General features: G+C 47.9%; 1 protein-coding gene across 1 annotated transcript; it reads left to right on the forward strand.

Moving 5' to 3' along the window:
• Positions 1–857: 857 nt before the first annotated feature.
• Positions 858–24,120, forward strand: CATSPER3 (cation channel sperm associated 3). The gene is made up of 8 exons (XM_037138384.2): positions 858–1,708; positions 3,270–3,423; positions 15,534–15,773; positions 20,587–20,769; positions 21,454–21,594; positions 21,951–22,070; positions 22,856–23,013; positions 23,963–24,120. Exons 1-8 carry the CDS (start codon positions 1,608–1,610, stop codon positions 24,066–24,068), a joined length of 1,203 nt encoding a protein of 400 aa, XP_036994279.2. The 5' UTR covers positions 858–1,607; the 3' UTR covers positions 24,069–24,120.
• The last annotated feature ends 993 nt before the right edge of the window (positions 24,121–25,113 follow it).

Genomic DNA, 25,113 nt, shown 5'->3' on the forward strand with positions numbered 1-25,113 from the left:
GTGTGAGTTGCTGCTGCCCGGCGGAATAGGTGCCCCTGTGGCTCCCTCTTCTGGGGTGCCCGAGTGTCCCTGAGAAGAACCGGACTCAGAAGACCCTGATGAGCTGGTTACCTCTGATGCGCTTCCCGGGCGACTGCAGAAACCACGTCGGCTGCCCCGAAGCAGTGCACTAGGAACAGCTGGGCTCTTCTCTGCCGCTCTCAGCTGGCCGCCTCTCCTTACCCTTCCAAGCATCGTGAAGAATTCTTCGTACGCTTATTCTCTTCTCCAGTTTTCCTTAAAAGCATTGCATTGGTGCTTAAAGAGGGCATAGAAGTGCACCGCTGCAGTTTCTGAAGGGGGAGTTCCACTGTGCGCAGCTACGTGAGTGAGCATAAGGACCCCATTCGTTTGTATATTCACATTGCACACACTTACCAAGGGCCTTCCATATGCCCCTCACGGAATCTGGCACATTGGTGCACTGGGGCAGGTGGAACCAGAACTGATCCAGGTGCTCCCCAAGCAGCTGCTCCAAGAGGCCTCCGTGGGGACGTTGAGCAGGAGCCCGGAGGGCGTAAGGAGGCACATGACCAAAGGAGGCAGTAGGAGGTGGAGGAGGAGCTGGTCCCTGAGGGAGAGAAGTCAGCTGAGCAGACAAGACTCAAGGATGCATCTTGGGGGTGTTAATTGAAGTGATTCTTAAAGCTTGACTGCTGATTTTAAATGGAGAAATTGAGTAAATAAGATGCTATTTCCCAGTTTAGTATATTGGTTGCCTACAAGACTCTTTTCATACAAGGAATGGTCATTTGCACTTGTGTTGGAATACCTGGGACAGCTGGGTGGTCACTTTTTTCCTAATGGCCCAAGAACTTAGGTTTCTAGGAATTTGACCAATTTAGCAATTAAAGATATTTAGTACAACACAGGGCTACCTAGATCCCTTTGTCTTGATTTGCCTTAAAAACCAAGGGATAGAAGAGCAAGGAGAATATAGTAATCCCAAGAAGCAAGCGAACAGGGTGAAAAATCCTATTGGCGCTTGTACCTAAAGCATTTCTGCCCCGTGGGCTCATTCCACTCCGGGTGGCTCACACATGTTCAGTCCGTATCCCCAGTTAGCCTGGTTTCTTATGTTCTGGCTCCAAACCCATCAAAACCTTTCCTCGCCCTTCTAGGTGTTTCCAAGGCTATGCCCTTGCTCTTAGGACCTCATAGAACTTTGCTTTCTCCTCTTCTATGAACCTTAACTTATTGTAACATATCATTAAGGGCCTGCGCTTGTCAAGACACTGTGAGAAGGCGTTTTCATGTGGCCCATCTCTGGTTTTCCTAACGTGAGCCTGCAGCTTCACAGTTGCGGGGCACTCATAACCCTTTCGCTGAACTGAGGTGCCTGTTCTTGGGGAGAGAGGAGCTCTGCCCAGATCGTCCAGGGAGGTTGGCCCTCCAGGGGTCTGCGGGCTAGTGACGTGCTAGAATGCCCAAGAGTGACCTCATAAAGCCAGAATTCTCCCCGTGGACCCTTCTCTGTGGCCTCTGGAATCTAGATGGCGAGGAAATCTCTAAGCAGAGATTTTCTGTGGAGTGATAAAAGTGAGGAATAAAAGGCGAGAGTTTGGAGAATGTTTCAACACTTGTACTACCAGTCCCACACCAGAGTCGTGTCTAATTCCCTGTTGGACACCACATTGGCGGTGTTCTGCGCGAGATGCCGGAAATTCCAGTAAACACTCCATTTCTGCTGCTTGTTAGGAAGGGGCCAGTGGCAGAGGGGACAGGGCGCCAGTGTTCTCCGCCTCCTCCCGAGGGCACTGTGGCACCCCCCAAACTGAGGGACAAGCCCTTGGTGGGCCGGTCTCTGAGCGGTGGGGTTGGGGAAGGCCATGTTACTTGTTCGGGTTTAGTGTCAGGACTGGCTAAGTCAGATATTCGGTCACACTCTTATTTGGCCTGTAGAGCGAGTTTGACTTCATTTCATCCTTTCTTGTTAACTGTTAGATAATTTAAAGGCTTTTGTGGGGGGTGGTAACCAACCCTATCAGATCATGAAAATTACACATTTTGCTTTCATGCATTGAAAAAGTATATTCATCTGCATTTTTTCTTTACTGTTGTGAGAATGTGCTCATTTGTTACATACAGTGGAAATAAGTTACACTCTTTGAGAAAAATTGCAAAGCACAGATAAATATGGACAAACGGAAAACAATCACCTACAACCTCACCACTATCAACATTTTGACATATTTTCTGTCAAGTTTTTCTATCCATTTTCGAACAGTTGAGATAATGAGTAGAGAATTCGTATCTTGTTTTGTTTTTATGTTTTGCTATTCAGCGGATCATAAACATTTTTGTAAATCATGAAAAATGCATAAATATTTTCATATCTGTATAATATTCCATGTGATGGATATGCTATAATTTACTTAACCAGTCTTTTTTGTTAAGAATTTTAAATTGTTTTGGTAAGTAACACTGGGATAAACACATTTGGCCCAAGTCACTGTTTTGCATTTCAGATTGTATTCTCTTGGGGTAGATCCCTTGGGTCGGAGGGTATGAACAGTTCTGAGGCCTTTCAGGAAAGTGTCAGTTTACATTCCTCCTTGCAGTTTTTGACAGCGCTCAATCACACCACACCATGGCCCACATTAAATATTATCACGATGGCGTCTTTGCTGATTTTACAAGCAGAAAGAATGGTTTTACTTAATTTCTATCTTCCAGATTAGTAGTACTGCTGACCATTTTGGGGAAAGTTTATTGCCATTGTATTTGTTTCATGAATTGATTGTCTTTGCCCATTTTCTTGTTCGAGTGTTTAGTTTTTTTTTTTTTTAATCATTGATTTGTAAGCACTTGTCTGGGTGATTATTTAATTGTTATTTGTTTTCCTTACTAGATCAACAATATTTAATTTGCTTCTGTTATATCAGCAGTGCCTGCTGTAACGCCTGGCATGTAGTAGTTACTCAATAAAAATTTGCTGACAGAGCAAATGAAGATGATGCTTTGTTTTGCTTGAGAAGGAGTGGTAGCCATTCTGCTTCAGAAGTCTAGAGAGAAAGACCCAAGAAAGTGAGTGAGGACAGAGACACTAGGCGAGCATCATACACATTTCAGGGGTCATTCAATCAGTATTTGGTTGCAGTTTGAAGGTATATATAAACTTTTCTCATGGAAGGGGGGAGGCAGACCTAGTCCCCACAAAAAAGGAGGCAGCGTTTGGGGATCCAGCTCAGTGGTGAGATAATTATAACTCTTACTCGGCTTTTTGACAGGAGGAAAGACACCCAGTTTCAGGCGTTTGTGAAGAGAATCATAACGAGCCCTGTGTTTAAGATAATCATGATCAGCATCATCTCAATGAACGCCTTCCTGGTGGTCTTGTGTACTGATTATGAAACAAGATACAACTTCTTCAGGCTTTTTGAGGTAAGTAGACAAAATGGACCCTCTCTTTTTTCTGTTTGACCTATTTTAATTCTGAAAATATTAGGCAATTTTTAAGACATTTTGTTTAAGAAAATTTTCTGTAAAAAAAATTCTAAGGGCTTTTGCAATACACTAAAGTCTGGGAATATGGGGGGTTCCGGCCAAGATGGAGGTGTAGGCAGAAACCCTTCGCTTCCTTGCGCAACCAAAAGGAGAATAACTACTAATCTAAAATCAACAAACAACCAAAATTGCCAGAAAAGTCAAACTGCATGGAACTCTGACAACCAAGGAATTAAAATATCAACCAGAACAACCAGACCTGTAAGGCAGACAGTGCGGGCTGACTCAGAAAAACTGAGGGGAGGTGGCTGAGGGGCGGGGCTGACTGCTGATCTGGGCAGAGCTGCCCAGGAGGGACTGACCTAAGGGGAAAACTGAGACTCAGCTGACTGTGGGCTACGGCTGGGGTTGCCCTGGTGGGAGACACTTCCAGTCTCACACCAGAGTCTGTTGGAAAGCGTGCTAGAGAGGAGCAGGCCAGCCCCACAGGTAGAGCAGCAAAGAGGGTTGCCCTGTCCAGGTGAATACTTAAGGCCCTGCCCCCTTATAACTTATCAGGTGCGCCAAGACAAAGAAATATGGCCCAAATGGAAGAACACAACAAAACCTCAAAACTAAGTGATGAGGAGATTGCCGACCTATCTGATGCAGAATCTAAAGCCCTGGTAATCAAAATGCTCACAGAACTGATTGAATTTCATTGAAAAATGAAAGAACAAATGAAAGATACCCAAAATGAAATAAAGCAAAATAAACAGGGAGCCAAGAGTGGCAAGAAGGAAACCAGGATTCAAAGCAATGATTTGAAACAAAAGGAAGAAATAAACATCCACTGGATCAGAAAAAAGAAACAAGAATCCAAGAAAATGAAGAGAGGCTGAGGATTCTCGGGGACAACCTGAAACGTTCCAATATCTGAATCATAGGGGTGCCAAAAAGAGAAGAGCAACAGGAAGAAATTGAAAACTTATTTGAACAAATAATGAAGGAAAACCTCTCCAATCTGGCAAAGGAAGTCCAGGAAGCCCAGAGAGTCCCAAAGAAGTTGTACCCAAAGAGGAACACACCAAGGCATATCACCATGGGCATATTACCCAAGATTAAAGATAAAGAGAAAATCCTTAAAGCAGCAAGAGATAAGGAGACTGGTTACTTACAAAGGAGTTCTATAAGGCTATCAGCTGATTTCTCAAAAGAAACCTAATGGGCAAGAAGGGGCTGGAAAGAAGTATTCAAAGTCATGAAAGACAAAGACCTACATCCAAAATTACTCTGTCCAGCAAAGCTTTCATTTAGAATGGAAGGGCAGATAAAGTGCTTCCCAGATAAGGTCAAGTTTAAGGAATTCATCATCACCAAGCCCTTATTATATGAAACGTTAAAGGGACTTATCTAAGAAAAAGAAGATAAAAAACATGAACAATAAAATGACAAAAAGCTCACAACTATCAACAAATCAACCTAAAAGAAAAGGAAAACAATGAAAACAAAAACTAAGCAAACAACCAGAACAGGAATGGAATCAGAGAAATGGACATCACATGGAGGGAGTTCAGTGGGGAGCAAGAGGGGGGAATGGGGGGAAAAGATACAGGGAAGAAGCATAATTGGTAGGCATAAAATAGATGGGGAGAGAGAAAAAATGGTGTAGGAAACAGAGGACTCAAAAAACTTATATGTACAACCTGTGGACATGAACTAAGGTGGGGGAGAATGCTGGGGGGTGGGAGGGGCAGGGTGGAGGGGAGATAAAGGGGGAAAATTGGGAAAACTGTAATAGCATAATCAATAAAAATACTTAAAAAAAATAAAATAAAATCTGGGAATATGGCCCAGCTGGGGAGCCCTAGCTGGGTTAGAGTGTTGTCCGGATGCACCGAGGTTGTGGGTTCATTGCCGGTCGGGGCACAGACAAGAATCTGTAACAAAACGCAGGTCCAGCTGACTGCCACTTCAAAAGCAGTACTTAGTGATGTAAAGGAATGTGGTTTTATTTGGGTGCCGGCACCCTGGAAAATGGGGGACCCTCCTCTCAAAGCATCACCATCCTAGCATCTCAGTTGTCATGACCAGTTATAATCCCAAAGGCAACCACCAAGAAAATAAAAATATACAGAAAAACAAATGCGAAGGGAATGAAAATGATGCACTACAGACACACACACACAACACACAACACACAAAGCCGTAATGGAGGAACCGACGAACAGACATGATGTGACCTATATGTAAGAAAATAGCAAAATGGCAGAATATCTTATCCTTAATTATTTTAAGTGTAAATGAATTCAACTCTACAATTAAGAAAGACTGGATCATCAAAAAACCCACGTGTATGTTGTCTATAGAGATTCACTTGAGATCTGAAGATATAAATAGGTAGAAGGTGAAAACTGAAAAAATATTTTATGCAAATAGAAACCAGAAGAGGGCTGGGTTGACTACACTAACATCGGACAAAATAGACATTGAGGCAAAAACTTAAAAAGAGGCAAAGAAGGACATTGTATATTGAAAGGGATCGATTAATTGGGAAGATAGAAAGTTTTCTCAAGTACGTGTAGGGTGTTCTTCAGTGTAGACCAAATGTTAGGTCACAAAACAAGTCTCACATTAAAAAATATTAAAATCACACAAAATATCTTCTCTGACAATGGAATGAAACTAAAACTCTATAACAATTTTTTTCTACTAGATGGGAATTAAACGACATATTTCACTAAAAAACCCAAAAACACACTTTTTGTTTTTTTTTTATCCAATAGGTCACCATTACATATATCCAATAGGTCAAAGAAGGTATCTCAAGGGAGAGTAGAAAAATACTTTAAGACAAGACAAAATGAAAACACACCGTAACAGAGCTTACGGGATGCCGCAGAAGCAGTGCTCCGAGGGAAATTTATACCTATAAAAGCCTACATAGGAAAGAAGAAAGGTCTCAAATGAATGACTAACTTTACACCTGAAGGAAGTACACAAAAAGGAGCAAACTAAACCCGAAGCCACCAAAAGGAAGGAAGGAAAAAGGGTTAGAGTGAGATGAACAAAATAGAGAATAAAGAAACAATAGAGAAAAATACAACTTCTGTCCCTCAAAACAATCAAACTGACAAGTCTTTAGCTAGATTGACTAAGAAAAATAACAAAGGACTCAAATTTCTAAAATACAAATGAAAGTTAGGACATTACTACTGACCATTTATTTCTGTACTACTTTGTTTCATTTCATACAGAAATGAAACAAGGTTATAGGAGAATACTGTAAGCAATTGTATGATAATCTAGGATGAAATAAACCAACTACCAAGCTGACTCAAGAAGAAATAGAAAACAGACATATTGGAATAGACCATATTAAGTAAAAAGATTAAGTCACTAATCAAAAACCTCCCCAACAGCAATGCCCAGGAGTGGATTCCGTGGATTCCTTCACTTGTTAATTCTGCCTTGCATTTAAAAAAGAATGAACACCAGTCCTTCTCAAACTCTTCCAGAACAGAGAAGAGGAGGGACTACTTTCGAACTCATCCCATGAGGCTAGCATTACCCTGACACTAAAGATAGGCAAATACATAATAATAAAAAAAATTACAGACCAATATAATGAATATAAATGCAAAAATCCTCAGTGCCATAATCACAAAATGAATCCAGCAGCAACTTGAAAGAATTATGCACCATGACCAAGTAGGATTTATGCCATAATGCAAGCAAGGTTCATTATGCAAAAATCAATGTAATGCACAAACGCAATGAAGGCAGAAATCCACATCACTACCTCAGTTGATGCTGAAGAAAATCTTACACCTTTTGATCCAAAGATACAAATAGGTTGAAAGTGAAAGAGTGAAAAGTTATTCCATGCAAATAGAAACAAACAAACAAACAAACAAAAAATAGCTTTGTTGGCTGTACTAAACAAGAAACAGAAGGGAAATTCCTTAACCTGAGAGTGGATATTTTTGAAAAAATTCACAGCTAACATCATATTCCGTAGTGAAAGACTGAAAGTTCCCCTAAGATCAGGAACAACACAAAACTCCCTGCTTTCACCATTCATCCAACATTGTACTGGAAGCTCTAACCTGAGTAGTTAGGCAATGACAAGAAATAAAAGGTATCCAAACTACAATGGAAGAGCTGAAATTACCTTTATTTGCAGATGACTCGATCTTATATATAGAAAGTCCTGAGGAATATTCACATGTGCCCTGGCTGGTGTGGCCCCGCTGGTTGGAGTGTCACTCTGTGTACTGAAAGGTCGTGCATTTGATTCCCAGTCACGGCACATGCCCAGGCTGGGGGTTCGGTCCCCTGGCTGGGTGCATTTGAGAAGACAGCGACTGGTGTTTCTCTCTCACATCAATGTTTGTCTCTCTGTCTCCCCCTCTCCCTCTCCACCTTTCTCTCTCTCTCTCAAAGAAATGGGGGGGGGGAATGTCCCTGGGTGAAGGTTTTTAAAAAATTAAAAGAAAATCCATGTACATGCACACACACAACTACTAGAGCTACCAAACAAATTCAGCAAAGTTGCCAAATACAGACCAACAAGAAAAATCAGTTGATTTTTCTACACTAACAATGAACAATCTGAATAGGAAATTACGAAAGTCCCATTTCCAGTAGCACCCCAAATAATAAAATACTCAGGAGTAAGTTTACCCAAGGAGATGAACAATGTGTATAATGAAAGTTATAAAACACTGCTGAGAGAAATTAAGTAAGACTTAGATAAATGGAAAGATGCCATATTCATGGATTAGAAGATTTAAGACTTAACTGTCCAACATGAACCACAGATTCATTGCAATCCTTATCAAAATTTTAACAGCCTTTAAAAAAAATGAAATTGGGGAGTAGGTCCTCAAATTCCTATGGAGGTGCCCACGGCCCTGAGTAACCAAAACAATATTGAAAATGAAGAACAAAGTTGGAAGACTTGGACTTTCTGACTTCAAAACTTACTACAAAGATGAAGTGATCAAAACAGTGCGCTACTGGCATGAGGATAAACATGCACATAGACCCAGGGACTAGGACTGAGGTTCTAGACCTAAGTCCAACTGTCTATGGCCAGTTGATTCACAAGGCTGCCAAGACCATTCGGTGGGAAGGAGAGTCTTCTCACCCAGTGGTGCTGGGTCAACTTGATATCCACATACCAAAGAGTCAAGTCAAGTTGAACCCCTTTGTCACACCAGATACAAAAATTAACTCAAAATGGATCAACATCCTAAATATAAAAGCTAGAACTCTTAAAAGAAAACATAGGGATAAGTCTTCATGACCTTGGATTTGTCAGTGTATTCTTAGATGTGACATCAAGAACATAGGTAACAAGCCCTGGCTGGTGTAGCTCAGTGGATTGAGTGTGGGTCTGCGAACCAAAAGATCACGGTTCGATTCCCAGTCAGGGCATAAGCCTGAGTTGCAGGCCAGTTCCCAGTGAGGGACACATGAGAGGCAACCATACATTAATATTTCTCTCCCTCTCTCCTTCCCTTCCCTTCTAAAGATAAATAAATACAAATTTTTTAAAAGAGTGAAAAAATACTTGTAAATCATATATCTGATAAGGGATTAATATTTAGTATATACATAATGAACTTGCACAACTCAAAAACCTAAACAACCCCACTCCAAAAAATGGGCAAAGGACTTAAATAGGCATTTCTTCAAAGGAAATACAGAAATGACCTATAAGCACATGAAAAGATGTTCAACATCACTAGGCATTAGAATGGGAAATGCAAATCAAAACCACAATGAGATACAACTTCATGCCCATTATTAAGAACTAGAATAAAAACAAAGAACCATAAATGGAAAGTAAGTGTTCGTGAGGGCATGAGAAAGTAGGACCCTGCCCATTTCTCATAGAAATAAAAGGTTTCATCCGCCATAAAAAAGTTTGGCAGTTCCTCAAGAAGTTAAACGTAGAATTACCGTATGATGCAGTGATTCCACTTCTAGGTATGTACCCAAAGGAACTGAAAACGGATATCTGTACACCAGTGTTCCTAGAAGCATTATTCACAATAGCTGGAAGGTAGAAGCAACCCCATTGTTCGTCAGCTGAGGAATGGGTAAAGGAAACGGAATACACTTCAGCCTTAAAAGGAATGAAATTGCCACATGCTACAATGTAGATGAATCTTGAAAGCATTGTGCTAAGAGAAATAAACCAGAAACAAAAGGGCAAATGATGTATGGCTCTACTTAACCGAAGTACCTAAAATAGGCAAATTCCTACAGACAGAAAGTAGAATAGAGTTTACCAGGAGTGGAGGGGAGAGGGGAATATTGTTTGTTGGGTTCAGAATTTCTGTTGAAGGTGATGAAATAATTCTGGAAACGGATCGTGGTGATAGTTGCACATTATTGTAAATATACATATTCCCACTGAATTTTAACCTTGAAAATGGTTAAAAAGAAAATTCATGGTATGTATATTTTTCCATAATCAAAAACAAAGGTAATAAATACTTAAAACTAACCCTCCACACACTCAATTTTACAGTTTAAAAAGATGAATTTTATGGTACAAGAAGTATATTTCAATTTTGAAAATTAAGGAGCAACAGAATAATATCAAAAAAGAAGGAAAAAGGCCTTGGCTGGTGTAGCTCAGTGGACTGAGCACCAGCCGGCAAACCAAAAGGTTGCCAGTTCGACTCTCAGTCAGGGCACAAGCCTGGGTTGCGGGCCAGGTCCAAATTTGGGGGTGCATGAGAGGCAACCACACATTGATGTTTCTCTCCCTCCCTTTCTCTTCCCCTTCCCCTCTCTCTAAAAATAAATAAATAATATCTTTATAAAAAAAGAAGGACAAAGGAAGACATCGAAGGGAAAAAAGGAATGTAAAGGAAATAATAAAGATAAGACAAAATGAATGAAATAGAAAACAGATTCAATAGAAAGTATCAATAAAACTAAAAGTCAGGTCTTCGAAAATAATTAAAATAACTTTCTTCATGAGACAAACAAGCTAAATAGAAGCCCTGAAATCTGTTAAGAATTACAAGAGGAAATTACAGATATAGTTGATATCAGAAATCTAATATTTTCATGCCAATAATAGTTGAAAACCTAGCTGAAATAAGACAATTATCAAGGAAAAATGTTACAAAACTCACTCAATAAAAAAGCAAAAACCTGACTTCCCCCAAGATGGAGGCATAGGTGGAGATGCCTTGCTTTCTCACATAACCAAGTTTAGAGACAACAAAATATTTGCAACAGAAAACATAGTCAGAACACAGAAAATTGAACTTTTCGGAAGTCTGGTAACAACGAATGCTTCAGCCTGACCGGTAAGAGGGGCGAAACCAGCAGCTGGCGGAGCAGGGTTGTACAGGAAAACTCAGTCAGACGGACTCGCGCAAATCCCAGGTGTGGGGTTGCAAAGGGCAGACCCAGTGAGTGACCCGGGGACCCAGCAAGGGCGCTGGGCAGCGCATTGACTCTGGTGCCGCATTCCTGCGCAGATAGACCAGCCAGGGAGTGGGCAGTGAGACGGGACTAAGCGGGCCCCAGCGGGCCCCAGTGGGCCCCAGTGGGCCCCAGTGGCAGGTGGGAGCAAAGAGGATAGCCATTTCCCCGCTCTGACCCCGCCCCCACATACAGCATCACAACCCAGCGACCTTGCCCTGGTGGCCACGCCCCGCCCCGCCCCACCCCTAAGGCTCCCCTCCTCATACTGAAGGGGCGCAAACAGACCAAAAATGGCTCAAGAAGATCTCAAAGTTATGGGCTCTAGCCCATAACTCTAAGTAATGAAGAAATAGCATAACTTTCAGATGCACAGTTCAAAACACTGGTAATCAGGATGCTTGCAGAACTGGTTGATTTTAGTCACAAATTAGAGGAACATATGAAGGCTAAACTCATTGAAATGAATGGAAATGTGCAGGAAACCAACAGTGATGAAAAGGAAACTGGGCCTCAAATCAAAGGAGTGAAACAGAAGGAAGGAAAAAATGACCGAACAGGAAAATATGAAGAAACAAAAATTCAAAAAATGAGGAGAGACTTAGGAACCTCTAGCACATCATTAAACGCTCCAACATCCAAATTATAGGGGTACAAGAAGGGGGAAAGGCACAGCCACCAGTGGAAAACTTATTTGAACAAATAATAAAGGAAAATTTCCCCAATCTGGCAAAGGAAATAGACTTCCAGGAAATCCAGGAAGCTCAGAGAGTCCCAAAGAAGTTGGACCCAAGAAGAAACACACAAAGGCACATCATCATTACATTAGCCAAGATTAAAATGAAGGAGAGAATCCTAGAAGCAGCAAGACATAAGGGGACAGTCACCTACAAAGGAGTTCCCAGCAGACTGTCAGCAGATTTCTCAAAAGAGACCTTTCAGGCAAGAAGGGGCTGGAAAGAGGTATTCCAAGTCATGAAATCCAAAGATCTACAACCAAGATTACTCTATCCAGCAAAACTTTCATTTAGAATGGAAGGACAGATAAAGTGCTTCTCAGATAAGATCAAATTCAAGGAGTTCATCATCACCAAGCTCTTATTATATGAAATGTTAAAGGGACTTATCTAAGAAAAAAAAGATAAAAAAGATGAACAGTGAAAGGACAGCAAACTCACAGTTATTAACAACCACATCTAAAACAAAAGCAAACTAAAAGGGCAGCTAGATCAGGAGTGGAAACATAGAAATGAAGATCTCAAGGAGGGTTAGCAACAGGGGAGTGGGAGGAGGAGAAGCGGGGAGAAGGTACAGAAAATAAGTAGCATAGACAGCAGGTAGAAAATAGATGAGGGGAGGGCAAGAATAGTAGGGGAAATATAGAATCTAAAGAACTTGAGACCCGTGGATATGAACTAAAGGGGGGGAATGGTGGGGGTGGGGGTGTGCAGGGTGGAGGGGAATGAAGGGGGGAATAGGACAACTGTAATAATGGCATAATCAATAAAATAAAAATTTAAGAAAAGCAAAAGCCTGCAATAATCTTACATGTTTATTGTGTCCTTTAATGGTGTTAAAGTGTTAAATTAGTAGTTAAAGTTTTTCATCTCCCAAAACAACTGGACTCAATGGTTTTATACCCATGGAACATATAATTCCAAACCTATCAGACACTTTAAGTAAATCAAATAAATAAGTGTCTGCCCTGCCCACAGGCAATTTGTTTTCTGAACCTTCATGCCAGAATCAGACCAGGATAGTACAAAGAAGAAAAATTGTACCCAGTGCTATGAAGTTGGACACAGAGTTTCCAGACAGAATATTAGGAAACTAAATTCTAAAAATGCATCCAAAAGGTAGTATACCATTTCCAAGGTGGTTTTTTTCAGGTATGTGCGTGTTAGAAAAATCTACACATTTTATTAACTAGCTTAAACTATTAAAAGGCAAAAAAATCCTGCAAGATCATTTCAAGAGATGCAGAAAAAAGTTTACTATGAATATCGTTCATGATAAAAACTTTGCAAACTGAATAAAAAAAACTGATCAAACTAGGAATGGGAGGGGTGTGTTTTTAAGCTGATTAAGGGTACCTATGAAAAATCTATATCAAAATTCACAGTGAATGGTAAAACTACCAGTATTCCAGTTACTACTGATGAATTTGTATTAGAGTCTTAGCTAATGTATAACACAGGAAAAAGAAAGCATTAAGGATTAGGAAGTGAGGAAAATAACTCATTATTCACAGGTGATGTGATTTCTGCACAGAAATCCCAAAAGAACCTGAAAGAATTATTAATAAAGTTAATAGATAAGAAGTCCAGCAAGTTTGCTGGGTATATGATTAATAAATACATTTAAATATATTTAATAAGTCAGCAACAAAAAGGTAATATTTGCAATAACAAAATATTAAAAAGTTTTAAAATATATTTCATTGATTATGCCATTAAAGTTGTTTCATTTTTTCTCCCCTTTTTTCCCCTTTACCCCCCTGTACAGGGAAATAAAGGGGAGAAAATAATGGGACATTTTTTTCACATCTCTGCCTTGTACCCCCCTCCCACCAGCATTTTCCCACCTTAGTTTATGTTCATGGGTCATACACATAAGTTCTTTGGCTTTTCCATTTCCCACATTATTTTTAACTGCCCCCTGTCTATTTTGTACCTAACATTTATGCTTATTCCCTGTACTTCCCCCCCCATTCTTCCCCCTCCCCCTCCTCACTGATAACCCTCCATGTGATTTCTTGTTCTGTGACTGTGTTCCTGTTCTAGTTGTTTGCTTAGTTTATTTTTGTTTGTTTGTTTTTTAGGTTTGGTTGTTGATAGATGTGAGTTTGTTGTCATTTTGCTGTTTGTATTTTTTATCTTCTTTTCCTTAGATAAGTCCCTTTTACATTTCATATAGTAAGAACTTGGTGATGAACTTTAACTTGACCTTATCTGAGAAGCACTTCATCTGCCCTTCTATTCTAAATGAAAGCTTTGCTGGATAGAGCAATCTTGGATGTAGGTCCTTGCCTTTCATGACTTTAAATACTTCATTTTAGCCTCTTCTTGCCTGTAAGGTTTCTTTTGAGAAATCAGCTGATCGTGTAATGGGAACTCCTTTGTAGGTAACTGTCTCTTTCTCTAGCTGCTTTTAAGATTCTCTCTTTATTTTTTATCTTGGGTAATATAATTATGATGTGCCTTGGTGTGTTCTTCCTTGGGTCCAACTTCTTTGGGACTCTCTGAGCTTCCTGGACTTCCTGGAAGTCTATTTCCTTTGCCAGATTGGGGAAGTTCTCCTTTATTATTTTTTCAAATAAGTTTTCAATTTTTTGCTCTTCTTCTGCTTCTGGCACCCCTATAATTTGGATATTGGAATGTTTAAAGTTGTTCCAGAGGTTCCTAGTCTTCTCATTTTTTTTTTTTTGAATTCTTATTTCTTCATTCTCTTGTTGTTGAATGTTTACTTCTTCCTTCTGGTCCACTGCATTGATTTGAGTCCCAGTTTCCTTCCCTTTACTTTTGATTCCCTGTACATTTCCCTTTATTTCACTTTTCATAGCCTTCACCTTTCCCCCTATTTTGTGACTATACTCAACCAATTCTGTGAGCACCCTGATTACCAGTGTTTTGAGTTCTATGTCTGATAGGTTGGCTATTTTTTCATTGCTTAGCTGTATTTTTCCTGGAGCTTTCATCTGTTCTTCCATTTGGGCCATATTTTTTTGTCTTGGTGCACCTATTACGTAGTAAGAGGTGGAGCCTTAGGTATTCTCCAGAGTGGGGCAACCATGTCACTGCACTGTGACGCTACATGTGGGGGAGGGCTCCAAGAGGGAACAGTGACACTTGCTTAGCTCTCTGCCAGCTTTCAGTCCCCTCTGCCACTTCCCACAAGCAAATCGGGCCCTTCTGGTGCTGATTCCCGGGAGGGTGGGTTTGTGTGCGTTCTAGGACATTGTGGGTCTCTCCAACAAACTCTCCTGTGAGGCTTGCAGTTTCTCCTGCCACTGCAACCCCCACAGGTTTTATCAGTCAGGTTTTGAGGCTTTATTTCCCTGTGCTAGAACCCTGGGTTGTGCGGTCTGTCTAGCTCCCTGGTTTTTCCTCTCGGTCTGTCCGCATCTATATATGGGACCGCCTACTCTGCCAGCTGCCACTTTGCCTTGAGTCCCCTCCACCCTGGCTGCCCGTCTCCGCCCCTCCTACTGGTCTGGATGAATGTTTCTTCTTTAACTCCTTGGTTGTTGGACTTCCATACAGTTTGATTTTTTTGTTAGTTCTGGTTGTTTTTTGTTTTTAAATTTGTTGTTGTCCTTCTTTTGGTTGTTTGAGGAGGCAAGGCGTACCTACCTACACCTCCATCTTGGCTGGAAGTCCTAGAAAAGTATTTAGAAGCCCTGGCCAGGTAGCTAAGTTGGCTAGAGTGTCATCCTGATACATCAAGGATGCAGGTTCAAGCCCAAGTCAGGGTACATAAAAGAATCACGCTATGAATGCATAAGTAAGTGGAATGACAAATCTCTCTTCCCCTACCCTCCCTCCCTCCCTTCCTCTCTCTCTCTCTAATAAATATATATATGTCTGACCCTCCAAACCTTGCCACTCTTGCAGATCTTGGAGATGATCTGTGTGACCATCTATACTGTCGAATTCTACCTGAAGGTTTACGTGGACCCCATCAACTACTGGAAGGATGGCTACAATCTTCTAGATGTGGTGATTATCATCACTATCTCGATCCCCTACTTTCTCCGCAAGGTCAAGGGCAAGCACTACCCCTACCTCAACATTGCTGATGGCATACAGTCCCTGCGCATCCTGAAGCTTATCACCTATAGCCGTGGCATCCGGGTGAGTCACCTGGGGCGCTATGGGTCTGGGGGTGCAGGTGTCAGGGCCTGTCTGCTCACCAGCGCCTGATGAGATGATAATTGTATTACTGTCATCCAGCCAGTGAGTCCTGCTATATGGCAGATTGATCTTTACGATATTATCTCGTGTAATCCTACATCAGTGGTGGGAAAGGTATTATTAGCTCCATATTACAGATGAAGAGATTGAGACCCAAGGTCATGCAGCAGTTAGAAGCCAGAGCTGAGATTTGAGAGGTGCAGCTGGCTCTAGAGTCACCTGAAGTTTTCCTTGGTGCCATGCCGCAAGGTGCACCATTTTTTTAGGCACAGACTCTTCAAACACCATGCCCGGGGGCGGGGGGGCCGGGCTACTTACTGCTTTCCCCAAACAGCTAGAAATCTGCTGCTGCTTGTGGTGGGAATAGTCTCATGACTTTGGAAGTGCTGCCCCTGCTGAGAAGTCGTGGGGTGACCGGCCTTTCCTCAGTCCTCAGAGCCAACCCACAGTGCTCTCGGGCATCAGCCTGGATGCAGGATGCTTGCCCCGGCTCCGCACCCTGTGTGTCCGTGCTTCTCCAGGAAGGGGCTGGTTTGGACCTATGTGACCAGTGAGAGTATGCCAGCCTCTCCGGCTGAGATTGCTCCTGGCCTAGCCCGGTGTCTGTCCAGGGCCTGGAACTGACACCCGGGGAGCCCCAGCCCTAGGGGGAGAGGATAAGGGCAGCGTGAAAGGACTCCTCCTGCCACAAAGCTGCCTTCATTCCTCGCTCTTACCTAGTCTCACGCCTGTGTGTCCCTCCCACACAATGTAGTCCAGCTGCCGCCTCCTGCCTGTGGCGAGGCTTTGGAAAGAGGTGTCTGTAGTCCCGGCCCCCACTGTCTTATCTGTCATTTGTGCCCTGGCTTCTTCCCTCCACTCCAAGTTACTAGTCCCTCTGAGGTTGCCAGCAACCTCCTGGTCACTGAGTCTACTGGTGGTTTCCCTTATCACTGCTCTCTCTGGGTTCACCTCCCGTCTCTCGGGCATGACTTCTGGGGTACAGTTCCTTTGCCTGGCTCCTAACTGTTGTTTTCTCAGAACTATGTCTTGAGTTCTCATCTCTGCACATTCTCTCTGGGTGATATTTTCTACTTTTTGGGAGTCTTCACCTGCCCATGCCTCTTTCTCTGACCTTCACACCCGGCCACCTCCTGGACATCTTGCAGGCTCCTCAAACTCAGCCTGTCTCAGCTGGGAGTCGACGCTTGTCCCCCACCCTACTCTCAACTCCCCGAGCCCTGACTCCTCCTCCTGTATTTGTCTTTTGCTGAAAGGCCCTCCCCTGAGCCTATTCAACTTCCAGGTAATACAGTGGAGTGTTGCTTTGACTCCTGTCTCCCAGAGTCCTCTTGCATGGCTTCCTGCATAGTTACCGAGTGTCCACTTCTCTTCATTTCCATAGCCATCGTTTCCCGCCCCTCACCACCCACCTTTACCTGGACTCCTGCAGTGGCTTCCCACACTACTGGGAGTTCTGGAATCAAAATGCCCCAGCGGCTGGGGGAATCTCCAGAGCGAGCATGAAATCATGACACCCTTCCTTTTGAAACCTGCCCCTGGCTGCCCTTGTCTGTGGCCTGGAGACAGACCCTGGAGTGTGACCTGGGAGTGGGAAAGCAGTGTCTGGGCTGCTGGGCACTGGAGTCAACATCGTGTAGGTTCGAGAGTAAGGCAAGGCGGTCAGGAGAGAACGCTGGAGGTCCCTGGGGAGTCAGTGCTAGGCAGTGGGCACCTCAGAGTGAGGAGGGATCAGACAGTGGGAGGTGAGGCCCGGTTCTTCCAGGTGTTGGGCACCCCGGGAGGAGGGGCCTCACATGGTGTGAGGGAGTCAAGGGACGGAGGAGCCTGGGTGTGGCGGGGAGCCGGAGGTCCCCGGTCAGCAGGATGGGGCGGGGCCTGACAGAGAGATTCTGAGACACTCGGTGAGGGGGAAGCCGGAAGGTCGGCCTTGCTCCGAAGCAGTGGCTTTGTCCACGGGGGTCAGGGCTCCGAGAATGAGGCAGTGGGCAGCTTCCTGAGTCATGTCCGTGGGGGACAGGCAGCCTCCCTCAGGCAAGAGAGGATTTTCAGGTGAGGCCAGGAGAGGGATCACCATGGAATGAAGGAACCAGAGACCTGCAAAGTCACACGAGGAAGGAGGTCGGTGGCACTGGGCTTCGAGAGGAGGGAAGCAGAAAGGCCTGGGGCAGGAGGGACTTCTGTCTTGGGGGTTGGGGGTAGGGCCAGGGCACTGACCTGTATTGGCACCTTGAGGGGCTGAGGGCAGCAGCTGCCTGCCGAGTGCATTGTCTTGGCCATGTCATGACGGCCTGGTCAGAGGTGAAGCCTGAGGCTGCCTGGGGCTTAGGTCCCGGCAGGGACAGCCCACCCTTCAAGCCCAGGGATCCAGTGAAGGGAGCACAGCCCACCCCGCTGGCCGAGGTTTATCGCAGAGCTGAACCTGGCTTGTCTGGTGACTACAGGCTTCTGCTCAGCCTTGGCCCTTGCACACTCTCTCGGAGACCTGTGGGCACGCAGGCACAACGTGCGCGCTGACGTACAGCCCGTATGACTGTTTGACCTTGGGTTTTCCATTAGTAAGCAGAGCCTTGACCCAAAAGTTGTTTCCCAGGGACCACTAGGCTTCCTGGCTGTGGTTCTCCTGTGACCTTGGGGATATGACTGGACTGCAGACCCTCAGGGCCTCAGAAGTGATTCTAACGTCTGTGCCCTGGCTACACTGCCCTGGCCCGCTCGCCAGGGTACCTGGAGGCACCAAAGGTGGAGACCTGCAGCTCTGTGCTATTTATATTCATTGACGTCTGAATGAAGCTTTAACAGGCCCCAGCCTCCGTGCCCAGAGCTGGCGCTTCCGCACATTCTTAGCCTCTGTCCCCTGATTAATTTAAACGGTTCTCTGCCTTCTGCCTTGTGGCACTAAACCTGCACCATGAGGGGAGTTTCTTGTTGCTTTTCCACAGAGAGAAGTTCTGTTAGCTGGGCACCTGAGGGCCACACACTGCCCATTTCTCTGCATTTCGGTCTGAAGAACAACCTTCAGAAGCTGGGCTGTGTGGGGAGCACCGGCCTCATCTTCCTCCCTGCCTCCTCCTTGGGGCTCATCACTTTCCCCACATCGAGCAGCCGGGTCTGGGCCTGTGCCCTGCCCGGAGGTCCTCTTCATTCCCAGAATGCCCCTGGGCTTGACCCAGAGCCCAGGAAGGCTGAACTGGGGGCTAGGTGTTGTTTGCTTAAAGAATTTGGGAATTCAAAGTCTCCTGACTTTGAACTTCCTGGGGGCTAGGCTGTAGGCCTCACAGCCTGGGGCTTCCTTAGGGAAGAAACCACTGGCCTTGGGGATCTGGGCCACCACCTGGGGACCACACTGCTGCACATTCCGGGTTGTGGACTAATAGGTTCTGCCTGGCTGTGCTCAAAGAACATGGCCAAGGCCTGTTGTCAGGTGTCAGTCCCATGGAGGCTTCTGGGGAGGGGGACCTTTTCTTCAAGGCTGTTCTTAAAGCTGCTTGGCCTTGACCTCAGGCGGCTGGCCTGGAGGTGGGAGACCCAGCCGGGGCCTCTCCCCCTCCTTTCCTCGGCGCTTCAGCTTCCACCACTTTGTGCTCCACCTTCCCCTCCTGGGCAGACCTCGTCTGCAGACGGCGTCCTGGGCGTTGCTCTGCCGACTCACCTCTTCAGTCGTGATGGCTCCTGGGAAGGAAGTTCTGTCTCCGGCTCACAGGGAGGGAGGCCATTTTTCGTATCTCGGCTCTTTCAGAATGACTCTCAAAGCCTTGATATGCTTCCTCCTCTGAGCCGGGAGGGAGGCATCTGACATGCGTTCCCCCGGCAGGCAGCTGCCCAACCAGCACCGGCGCAGGGCAGCCCTGGAGCTCCCGCGTGGTCTCTCTGCTTCCCAAATCACCCCAACTGCCCAGACATCACTCTTCTGTGTCCCAGCTCTATCAGGCGCCTCCTTTCCTAGCGTCAAGCTAATCAACAGTTTCCTGGCTTAGAAAAAGGGGTCTTAGTGGTTGCGGGTGGTGGCAGGAGGCAAAGGGCTTGAGAGCTGGGCCCAGTTATGCCCTGGGTGTGGGCCTGGCCAAGCCTCGTTCTTGCCGGAGCCTCTGCTCCCTCGTCCTGAAATGGGAAGATTGATAACACTTACCTACCTTGGCACGATGTGTGTGACAGCGTCTAGGTAGGTGAACATGTACTGAGCACCTACTAACGACATTCAGGACTCTGGGTCCTGAAGAATGAATGACGAGGAGCCCTGCAGTGTGCTCCCCAGCACTGGGCGGTGTAGTGGGGGGTCCGACTGAGGTCACAGGACAGAGACCTGCCTGTGAAGTGGGGCCCAGAAAGGATGGGAAGCCATGATCCTCTCAGCCCCCTCTTTTCCCCTCCCTGAGTGGCTCCCTTCTTCCTCTTAGTCCTGGAACAGCACCCAGGGCTGGGCCTCGGTGAGAAGCAGGAGCAGGCCACCTTGGCCTGACCGTGAGGCCAGACAGGGGTCCGAGTGGAACAGTGTGTGGTGCTGATGGGGAGGCCCCCCCAGACCTGAGACGGCTCACGCAGTCTGCCCACAGGTGACAGCAGGGCTTGCTGGACTGGACTGGCCCTCAGTCTGGGCAGGGTTCCCTTCCCTCCTTCCATCTCTCCGTCCAAGCATTTGTGGGCAGGCAGGGCACTGGATGCTGGGGACAGCTGTGGGCTGGGTGGGCTGGAGCCTGTCCCCTGCGCCCGCCCCGCAGGCAGGCTTGCCTAGCCCGGTGCCTCTGCCTTGCAGACACTCATCACCGCCATCGGGCAGACGGCCTACACCGTGGCCTCTGTGCTCGTCCTGTTCTTCATCCTGATGTACATCTTCGCCGTCCTGGGCTTCTGCCTGTTCGGAGGTCCCGAAGGGGGCGACCTGAATAACTGGGAGAACCTGGCTGTGGCCTTCTTCACCCTCTTTAGCTTGGCGACGGTACCGTGTTTGGGAGTGGTGGTGGTGGGGGTCCTGGAGGAGGGACCGCCAGCAGGCGCGGGTGTGTGGACGTGTTGGGCCTCCCGCGGGCCCTTCCCCATGCTCAGATACCTCCCTGGGTGGGGAAACTGAGGCAGCAGGGAGTGCTCTGGCCAGGGGTCCATCTCTGTCTCTAATCTTGTGACTCCCTGGAGCGTCCCCATTTGTCTCACAGAGTCGTAAAAATGTCACAGGGTTCGCAAAAGATGATCCACTTGGATTAAGTTTAATTTAGAAGTGAAGCCTGTGTTGCTTAGCCTTTTGGAACAGACTGTCACAGACCCACCCGGAATAAGCCCGCAAAGCCCAAGTCTAGAAGTCTGGACTCTGCTGGACTCTGCAGAGACTGCAGTCTTTTCCAAGGAGTTTCCTGGCAGAGAGGCAGAGTCTTTGGAAAAGGGTGGGAAGTCTTTTGGAGAAGAGCCCTCGGGGAGCCTTGGCCAGAAGCGCCCCCACCCAGTGGTGACCTGCACCCCCGAGCCACCGCCTATGCACTGGAGTCAGTGGACTAGGGGCTTCCAAGGGGCTTTTATGGAGGCAGAACCAGCTTCCTTCCGGTGGGGTGAGGGCTTCCATAAGGTAGGTGAGTGGGAAGCCCACCCCGCTGGGCCTTGGCACTCGGCATGCCCTCCCTTGCCCGAGTAGGTTGATGGCTGGACAGACCTGCAGGAGAAGCTGGACAACCGGAATTTCATGCTGAGCCGAGCGTTCACTATCACCTTCATCTTGCTTGCCTCCTTCATCTTCCTCAGCATGTTCGTGGGTGTGATGATCATCCACACTGAGGTGGGGCTGCGTGTGTGCAGGCCAGGAGTCGGCTCGGGTGTGGCAGGCAGGCTCAGGGGTGGGCCCAAGTCTTCAGGGAGGACCCTGCACTGGCCTCCTCCTAAAGTGGAGGGGCGGTGGCCCAGGGGGCCCTCTCCACCCAGCCCTACTCTTCTCCCTGAGCCAGTGCATTTCCCTGCCTCGTAGTGGTGGCCAGCGGGACAGGGGCATGGGAAGTCACTGCAGCTGCGCTGTCAGCTTGAGTTGGGGTCCTCCTGCTGAGGGGTCTGAGCCACCGTGCAAGGCTAGGTAGCAAGAAAGTCTGGGGGTGGGTGTGCAGCGAGGGCTCTCACCTCACCTCTGGCCCCACTCTCCAGGACTCCATCAAAAAGTTTGAGCGGGAGCTGATGCTGGAGAGGCACCTGACGCTCCTGAAGGAGAAGCAGGTGCTCCTGAAGCGGCAGCAGGAGGAGGTCAGCAGGCTGATGCAGATGCAGGTGGGTGTGCGGTCCCCCCAGCAGGCGGACACACAGCTACGTGGGCAGTCGGGCTGACCGAACGGCCAGGAAGAGGAGCCTTGAGGCCTGCGGAGAGGGCGGGCTTTATTCTTGGCACTTCTGTACTTCTCTGGCCCTGTGAGCACGTGGAATGCTGTGGTTATAACCTCTCCCTCCTTCCCGGGCCACGCTGTGCTGCTGGGCCCTCTGCCTGCAGCGCTCTTGTTACTGAGGGCTCACTGGGCCCCTGTCCTGAGTGGGTGAGGCCATGCAGAGGTGTTATGAACCTCGGTTTTTCTCAACTGAACATGAAGAGCACATCAGGCTGGAGAGTGTCCGTCGGGCACGATACAGCTGGAAGGGCTGGGCTGCGAGCTCCCCGTGCTGAGCCCTGGGTGCTCCGCCAGGTTCAGAAGTGCTGCCCCTTCTTCCCTCACGGGGTCAGTGCATCCCTCCTGAGCCTCCTCTCTGAGGCAGAGACATCTGCCGCTCTAGACTGTGCGTAAGGCTTGTTCAGGGCACGTGAGGCCAGGCTGTGCCACCCTCAGGCCCTCGCAGGTTCCTTCCTGTGTCATCTGTCCTCACCTCAGTGAGGGTGGCTCCTGAGGCCACCTCGGTCAGGGGGTCCCGACTCAGAAGGGGCCAGGTGACTGGAGTTAGGCTCAGGATTCACCCTGGGATCAGGGCCAGTGCTGCTGGGGCCCGTGTGGAGGGTCCCCAGGCCTCTGTGTGTCTGGGGTGTCACCCCTTCCTTATCATTGATATCTTTACGCTGCCCTCTCTAGAAAAATGTCGACTACAGAAGTTTCACTGAGCTGGTGGAGAACTTCAAGAGGACCCTGCGGCACACGGACCCCATGGTCTTGGACGATTTTGGCACGAGCCTGCCCTTCATCGATGTCTACTTGTCTACTCTGGACAACCAGGACACCACAATCTACAAGTCAGTCCCAGCCCCACTGACCTGGCCTAAGGAGACCAGCCGTCTCCTGGTCCCCTGCTTCCTGGAGGCAGGGCCATGTCCGGTGCCCGGGACAGCAAGGGGTGCGATGGCCAATGAGCAGGCTGGGTGGAGAGAGGCCCTTCTGGGGTGTGCAGGGTCCCATGTATGCAGGGGGCTGAGCTGAGGCGTGGGCAGGCCCGGGGCGGGTGACTCCGCTCCCCTGCCTCTCCCCAGCCTGCCCTGGACTGCATTTAAGTGCGGCTCCTTTGACTCTCCGGCCTGTCCTCGCCGACCCCTCTCCAGGGGCAGAGGGAAGAGCATGGCCAGTGAGTCGAGAGCTGAGGCTCCTGGCCTGCTTCTGCCACTACTTTCCTCTGTGACTCAGGGCCATCTCCGCCCCTTTCCCACCTGCCAATGAGGGGCTGTGGGGCCAATTCTGTGAAATTGTGAGTCTGGCCTGGCCCAGGGCTGTGCTCAGCGAAGTTAGCTGGGGTGGTAACTGGCCATTACTGCGGGAAGGGGACCTGGGTGTGTGTAGCCCTACGGAGCCACAGTGGGCTCTTGGAACAAGTAAGGATGCAATCAGCCTGGTTTCAGAACGGAAGTCTCCTGGAGGGCTTTGTGGACTGGAGGGACTGCAAGGAGGCCTCAGGGAGCACCTCCTGTGGGCCCAGAGGGGACCAGGCAGTGTCTGTCATCTCCGCCTGGTCACAGCACTCAGAGCTCAGGAGCATGTCATCTCTACCTTGACTCGTGTGATAAAATAACTCACATGGGGGCCACGGGTGGAGCGGCAGACCTGGGCTCCTGTGCAGCCGGGCTGGGCTCGGAGGACCTTGGTTTTTCCTGACCCCATACCTGCTAGGTGTGGTGGCTGCCCCGGTGTGACGGTGGGGCCCGGGTGGCACGGAGCCCTGTTGTACTCAGGCCCCTCCTGCCCCGCTTCCAGGCTTCAGGAGCTGTACTACGAGATCGTGCACGTGCTGAGCCTCATGCTGGAAGACTTACCCCAGAAGAAGCGGTCGCACTCCTCAGAAAAGGTGGACAACGTGTAGCTTGGTGTGGGCGCCCAGGCCCAGACGGGCTCGCAGCCTGTGAGGGGCCCCAGTAAACACAGGCTTTCGGAGCTGGCCTCTGCACAGTTGCTGCGTCACGGCGCTTCCCCACCCTGAGGGCTGGGTCTGGGCAGGTTCCATGATGCCTGATTCCCCAACACCCCCGCCTCACAACACAGCCAGATCTCGGGGGTGGACAGGAGCAGGCCCAAGACTCATCCTGGCCAGGGGGCACAGCCACAGGCTGTACTGGACCTCTCCTCCCTTGACCCCAGCAGCAGGGACCCACTGCGTTCCTGGGGAAGCTGCCTGAGGACCCCAGACCCAGAAGGGCCTTAGACCTAGCAGCCCCCAGAGAGTGTGGGGCTCCTTCAAGCTGGCGTGACCTACTTCCCTCTTGGAAGCTCTGCAGCCCACAGCTCTGGGCACCCTCTTTGGAGGTCGTCCCTGCTTTCTCCTAGGCTCACAGAGGCCGTGGTGCTCCGAGGGGGCGGCTGTGACTGGCAGGGCCCTGCCGTGTGGGCGTGGAGCTCGGGGTAGGCTGGTCTGGCTGACTAGTTTCAGGCACTTCGGGCTGCTTCCCCTCTTATGGTCAGTTAGGACTCTTCACCAAAAAGGTGGGCTTTTCTGCCACATTCCCAGCCAAGTGACTGCCAGAGCTGCCAGGGTCCTGGGACCTGCTGGTCCAGCCATGATGGAGCCATTCGAAGGCCCAGGTAGGGCAAGGGGCTGGCACCCTTCGCCCCCGAGTGGCCAGCCAGCAGTCTGGTGGTTTCCCCTCTGCTCCATGGCTGGGCAGTATTTCCAAGGCCTGTCACCTTGGCAGTGACATCTCAGACAGAAGGGGGTGGGTTCTGGGAGGAGCCAAGTGCAGAAAGACCCAGGACCCACACTGGAGAAACACACTGGGTTGAGGTGAGAGCGGCCGGACACAAGGGTGCCATGGGTGAGCCCATGGGCTCCGGGCCTGGGTGACAGCGCCCCTGAGGCCATAGAAAAGGGCAGGTAGAAACCTATATTTGTGGTTTTATTTCTGTGTTGACTG

The sequence above is a fragment of the Artibeus jamaicensis genome, unplaced genomic scaffold (assembly GCF_021234435.1).
Source record: "Artibeus jamaicensis isolate MK-2021 breed Jamaican fruit bat unplaced genomic scaffold, CSHL_Jam_final contig_786, whole genome shotgun sequence".
Lineage (NCBI taxonomy): Eukaryota > Metazoa > Chordata > Mammalia > Chiroptera > Phyllostomidae > Artibeus > Artibeus jamaicensis.

Coding starts and splice junctions, on each gene's coding strand:
- CATSPER3 (XM_037138384.2), top strand. CDS start 1,608: ATGTTTCAACACTTGTACTACCAGTCCCACACCAGAGTCGTGTCTAAT. Junction 15,774..20,586: donor CCTATAGCCGTGGCATCCGG/GTGAGTCACCTG, acceptor TCTGCCTTGCAG/ACACTCATCACCGCCATCGG. Junction 21,595..21,950: donor TGATGATCATCCACACTGAG/GTGGGGCTGCGT, acceptor CCCACTCTCCAG/GACTCCATCAAAAAGTTTGA.